This window comes from Tachysurus vachellii, chromosome 4 (genome assembly GCF_030014155.1).
Source record: "Tachysurus vachellii isolate PV-2020 chromosome 4, HZAU_Pvac_v1, whole genome shotgun sequence".
NCBI classification, from domain to species: Eukaryota; Metazoa; Chordata; class Actinopteri; order Siluriformes; family Bagridae; genus Tachysurus; species Tachysurus vachellii.
The window spans coordinates 12,859,021-12,865,312 of NC_083463.1; the positions used below are offsets into that span (position 1 = coordinate 12,859,021).

The following is a 6,292-nucleotide window of genomic DNA, read 5'->3' on the forward strand; positions in this document are numbered from 1 at the left end:
AAGACATTCTATTTATTTGCAGGGGAACAATACATTTGGGTAAGTAGATTTATTTATGAATTGTTTTGATTGCATTTGAAATGAATTGACCATGTTTTCAGATTGTTAATAAACGTACCTGACTTTTTTTTTAAAGAGTTAAATTGTAATTTCTATAAACGACTTTCGTTAAAAAGCATCCCATATAACTTTTGCTTTTAGTATTCTGTCTTTATTCAACCTTTTTCTGCGCCTCTAATAAAATTTACATTTATTTAGTAGTATAAGTGTATTTGTACAAAAAAGAAAAAAAAATCAAAACAACAATCCGTCATGTGAACAGTCACCTTTTGTGTGCAAGGCCAGAACTCAGAAATGCATGGTCCATATTAAATAATAACACTTCGTCGTCTTCTTGTTCTTCGATAAAACGGTATTTTAGTGTTCTGTCTTGGAGAAAAAGCGCTTCGTGTCCTTTCCCAAAAAAAAAAAAAATCAGCGCTTTCAGTCTGATTCAGTTCTCGCTCTCCAATGTCTTTTTTCATTGATTTTTTTCTGTTGTACTTTTTTTTTTTACCGAGGATGCGGCGTGCCAGGAACAGGGTTCCCCAGCGGGTTGAGTGCCGGTTGCCCGCTCGCGCCCAGGCCGTGAATTAGCACGCGCGGCACGAGCGGTCTGTGCAGAGTGGCTGCGGGATGCGGCGCCGGTGCGCTGTTCCGATAAACACTGCTGTACATCGCTGCTGCTGCCGCCGCCGCTGCTGCTGTTCCGTCCACAGAGCCTAGAAGCCCCGGTGGGTAGAAATATGGTGAAGGAAACATCCGCTGCAGCGCCGAGTAGCTGCCCGCTTCCGCAAGCAGTTCCAAACCCACCGCCGTCTGCCGCTTCCACTTCGTCCTGAGATCACATCAGCAACATTTATTATTATTATTATTATTATTATTATTATTATTATTATTATTATTATTATTATTATATTTAAAGGTGCAGTACTAGCAGAAGTAGAAGAACTAATAGAAGCAGCTCTAATAAACTTGATTTTTAGTTGTTCGTGACATCTTCTGCATAAACCTTAATAATTTTCAGAAGACGAAAAAGTTTTGGTTTCATATGAGAAATGTGACTGAAAGTTGAAAAAGAAATAATTGAGAGGTTTTTTTTTTATCTATATATCTATAGCGATAAGGATCAGACTTAGTTCTGCGACAATTTAGATGTTTGCGTATAAAAGTACAAACACTGACTTTAGTCTTTCGGGCGCTGTAGATTTAAAAACCCCAGATATAACGAAAGTTGAATAAAACAATTCAAATATGTTTCTAAAATAAATCCAAATAAATATACTGAACTTCATTATTATTATTAGTTGTAGTAGTGGTGGTGGTGGTGGTGTTAAGAAGTAATAATATTAAGAATTTCCTATAATTTATTAAGCATTTAAATGTAACAGATAAATTCAATGAAAGAAAGAAACATGCTATCTGTGCTCACCGTCGGTTCTGGTACCAGGTCTTGACCTGTGTGTCGGTGAGATTAAGCGCCGCTGCCAAGTCCATGCGGTCCTGCACACTCAGGTACTTCTGGCGCTCAAAGCTGCGCTCCAGTTGGTTCAACTGATGGTCCGAAAAGGCTGTTCGCGCTTTCCTCGGCTTTTTAGCGCGTACAGGAGGGCTGTCTCTGGAGCTCGAGATTTCCCGATCACCCTCTTCTTTTGTTCCTAAAAATGCATTCAATGTGAGGGTATTATTATTATTATTATTATTATTATTATTATTATTATTATTATTATTATTATTATTATTATTATTATTATTTGTGTTAGAAATTGCTTAAACTAATACAACTGCAATTTCTTCGATTGCAACAATTCACATTAGATTATTGAGTTAGTTGTATTTAAAGTTAAAACAAATTCAATTTTAATTCACATTAAAAAAAATGTGATTGTTTACTACTGATAAGCTTCTGAAAGAGTAGTCTGGACACGAATGGAGTCACCAACATTTAGATTAATGGTTAACTGAAAACAAAATGTTAATAAAGAATTAAAAATCTTTATTTTCGGAAACATTAAGAAAATGTCGATTGTTCGATCCATGTCTATTTGTATCATTTTTTCTGTTTGTGATCCTCCCTCCAGGAAGAACAATAATCTCTCTAATTGACCCACCAGGGAGGCTTTACATCTGTTTCAGCTTCTGTTATGCTAATATCAGACAAACTCAGTGACAGTGACGAATGGTGTGTTTTGAATCTCTTACAGGACAAAACTACTAATATAAACAGAGAAAATTTTAAATGAAAAAAATATATATTTATTGTGGTGTTAGCATGGTTGTTAAATGTTGCCAGTATAGAAAAGCATTTCATTACAACGCTGCACATTTAAATTTTGTTTCTCTTTTGGTTTCTTTATTTCTTCTATTTTTCCACCTACATTTATATCTTTATATGTGGGTGCATCTTAGCTAGACATATTAGATGTAAAGTTTGCAATATTTTTCCCTAAATATTTTAGTAATATATAGTAGTAGTAGTAATAGTAGTAATAATATATATATATATATATATATATATATATATATATATATATATATATATATATATATATATATATATTAAGAATAATAATTCGTTAATTAAAAACAAAAAAGAACAGAGACTTTGACACTAGAGATTAAGCAAAGCAAAAAAAACAGTTTTGACTTAACAGTTACAGTGTATACAGAGTATACTTGGACCGACATCAATAAAAGAGTTATTAATTCAACACCAAACATAATACTTGATCATTGCATGTGTTAATTTAACAAGGCTGGCGTTAACCCAACACTAGAGGTGTTAATTCCATCCCGGCGTTTTGCATTGCACAATTTCTATCCAATAATAATAATAATAATAATAATAATAATAATAATAATAATAATAATAATAATAATAATAATACAATGTGTTCACTTTTTCAGTATGTATCAGAGCAATGCTACAATTCTACAATGGAATAAAAAGTAAGAATTTGGAATTTCGTGCAGTTAGTAAAAATGATACTTGTATTACAAACAGTAATACGATAATATAAACTAATATAATACTATAAACCTCATTACAGACGACAGACATTAAAAAATAATGTCTAACATCACTTTTCTATAGGTGTTAATTAACCCGGTATGTAAATTAAAATCAAGCATGTGTTAAATATTATATAAGTATTATATAAGTAATACTGCTGATTTACTTGTCACTGCATTTGCAAAATGCACACTGTAGCTGTAGCTTTACATACAAATAATATTTGTCATGTTTGAAAAACGTAATAAAACATTTCAGCATTGAGAAATCCAATCTGTCTTCTGTCTTCAGGTAATAAAACATTCCCGAATCGAATCAGGTCTACTTGCCGTTTCCTTTTATTAATACTCTTCTTTCATTATTATAATTACTATTATTTTTCCACCAAGGCGAACATTAGTAGGTCTTATCTTACCGTTGCATTTTGTGTCGTTGTGAATGTCCTCTCTTTTTTCTGTTTTCCCCCCGTGCTCGTCGTGCTCCGCTTTTGGGGTGAGACAGTCCGCGCTCTCTGCTTTCGGAGCGTGATGATGCTGACGCTGGTGCTGCGGGGAGGGTGCGAGGCTCGCGCTGTAGGGCGCACACGCTGCCAGCGGCTTCCCGTCGCCCAGAATGTCCTTGATCAAAAAAGAGGAGGTGGCGGTCCGCGGGGCGCATGCGGCCGGATTTTGGGCCACCGGATGATAATGGTGATGATGGAGATGATGATGAAGGCCGTCTTGCACCGGATGCGGTTCAGGCGGCTCCGCAGTGACAGAGATCGGGGACGAAGGGCTCCTTGCGCCCGTGTCTACATCCGAGCAGGGCGAAGGCGTCGCGCGGCTCCGGAAATCCGCCGCCCGGAAGTCTCCGTCCATCATCGCGAGCGCCGAGCTGCAGGAACCGGCGGAAGATAAAATGGTGTCTATTCCAAAACTGGACGCGCTGGATCCTTCCATGGCATTAAAAAAGAAAAAAGAAAAAAAGCGACGTTGACTTAAGGAGTCTGCATAACCGGGAGTTTCTTCCCCATCAATTCATTAAAGAATTATGGAGTGCGCAATTTAGATGTAATTACACGTAAGCTGATGCTTGAAAAACAAACAAAAAAGTGCGCAATATGTTTATTAATCCTTGTAAAATAAACGCACCACAATGATTTGGAAGCTTTGCGCAGCACTCAACTAAAGGAAGAAAACAAGCCGGAAAACAAAAATCCTTGTAAGTTTGTTAAGGTATATAGAAGATTGTGATGCACGTCAAGTCTCCCAGGATGCGTTTGCGTTCAGTATGAAATGTGTAAAAAGCAGCTGGCTCTTGTGTAGCTCCACGTCCTTTTGCACTGGTGCCTGAACTTTATTTCTCTTTCTCTCTCTTCTCTCTCGATCTGTCTCTCTATATCGCGCTCTCTTTCTCTCCCTCCCAAAAGTTGCGCTTTCTGTGCTTTCTAACTCCTCGACATCAACTCTCCCTCTTTTTTTTTTTTTTTTTTTTTTTTGCTAGAAATCCTCCCCAGTTGATGCTCTACAATGATTTCCTACGTTGACGTCAGAAGGGGGGAGCCAGTGATTTTTTTCTCCTTTATTATAACACATTAGAACACAGACACACTCCTTGCGCTCCCCCTCTCTCTTCTGATTGGTCTCGTGGTGAGCAGCACCTGCCTCTAACCAATCCGAGAAATTTTACTTGATCTTAACAATTTGGAGCCTGAGAAATCCAAATGGTCTTTTTTTAAACAATATAGCTACAGTTAAAAAGCCTTAAAACGCTTTAACAGCGTAACAGCGAACATTTCTAAAACATCGTGCGCACTATAATATCATATTAACAATTACGCACGGTTTCTACAAGCTAAACAGTTTAAACGACAAGTGTGGCTGAGTAAAACGGACTTAAATGTGTGTAATAGACATAGCTTAATTTTTATAAGTATTATGTTTTTGGTGATTTATTACTTTAGTGCATATTTGACTACAGTATGCCTTGGACTCGTGATTTATAATCACGTCACAACTAAGTTCTTCTTCAGTGAGGATCTTAAGGGACAAATAATTGTTCGTTATAATAATAAAAATAATAAATCGTATATCATTTATTTTATTTATTTTCATTACTTATATTTCAAGATAATGATCAGAGAGACTCAATTAAGTTTTGGACAGTGTGATGACATGATAGATATTGTATGTGTCACAGCCTTTGAGTGAAAGTACAGCTTTATAAAATAGCTCAGGGAAAAGAAATGCTGGAGATTATTTTACACTTTACTGCCATTCTTCGACTGAACCCTAACCCCCCAAAAATGAACAAGCAAATAAATAAATAAATAAATAAATCGTGTTTAATTTATTATCTAAAATGACACAACGCTTTAGGTTTAGTAATACGAGCCTAGTTTAATATCTTATATGGAAGGACACAGAAACCATCAGTCGTCACGTGGTCGTTACAGGCCTGCAGCAGTTCATGAAGGCTCTGATTAATTAATATACAAGTTTATTTAAATATTACAAATTCAAAATGTAAGAGAAAGGAGCAAAGTGAGCTGACTTCATCTACTTCGTCATTACAAAGGAGGACTATTTTCAGAAACCTTAGACAAATTAATGGTCCTATTAGGACGTAGCTTCTGGGTGCTTTCTTTAGTTGAGGCCAATTTCTTAGAAAAATAAAGGAGACATTTAATAGTGTTCCAGCTCTCTTGCATTTTTTTATTCAGACTTGCTTGTTGACCAAACCCATTTGAGACATATTTTGCTGATCGGCCGACATGGGATTCTGATGGCGGAAACGACAACGATGGTGATGTTGATCATCATCATCATCATCATCATCATCATCTTCTTCTTCTTCTTCTTCTTCTTCTTCTTCTTCATCATCATCATCATCATGGGTTTGTTTTAAATTTTCCACCACCAACACCCCCAACCATCACCACCACCGCCACCACCCAACATTGGCTTATAGATGAAAGCACTCGTCTATGCTGTAAGGCAAATCGACACTTACTGTTATTCCTTTGCACTTTGTCGTGAATATTAATGTGGCCTGATTTGAGCAGATTGTATATTAATTCGAAATTTCACATTTTAATTTTGAAAGGTCAGAAAGTAGGAATTCGAATTCATACCCCTTTGCTTACGATGTTGATATGATGTTAAACAACACTGATATTTTGCTGTGTATTATACATTTCAGATTTCAGACCATATTTTTTATAAATTGCTAATAGGATGTATGTTGATAGAGGTTATTTGG

At 36.2% G+C, this 6,292-nt stretch overlaps 1 protein-coding gene across 1 annotated transcript; it reads right to left on the reverse strand.

Annotated features, from left to right (window-relative positions):
• Positions 1 to 552: 552 nt before the first annotated feature.
• barhl2 (BarH-like homeobox 2) lies at positions 553 to 4,364 on the reverse strand. The gene is made up of 3 exons (XM_060867079.1): positions 3,468 to 4,364; positions 1,472 to 1,697; positions 553 to 877 (listed from the first exon to the last, which is right to left on the reverse strand). Exons 1-3 carry the CDS (start codon positions 3,988 to 3,990, stop codon positions 553 to 555), a joined length of 1,074 nt encoding a protein of 357 aa, XP_060723062.1. The 5' UTR covers positions 3,991 to 4,364.
• Positions 4,365 to 6,292: the final 1,928 nt, after the last annotated feature.

Excerpts from the sequence above, each read along its gene's own strand:
- barhl2 (XM_060867079.1), bottom strand. The coding sequence starts at position 3,990 with ATGGAAGGATCCAGCGCGTCCAGTTTTGGAATAGACACCATTTTATCT. Across the intron at positions 1,698-3,467 it reads CAACGACACAAAATGCAACG|GAACAAAAGAAGAGGGTGAT; the intron begins GTAAGATAAGAC and ends ATGCATTTTTAG. Across the intron at positions 878-1,471 it reads ACCTGGTACCAGAACCGACG|GACGAAGTGGAAGCGGCAGA; the intron begins GTGAGCACAGAT and ends ATGTGATCTCAG.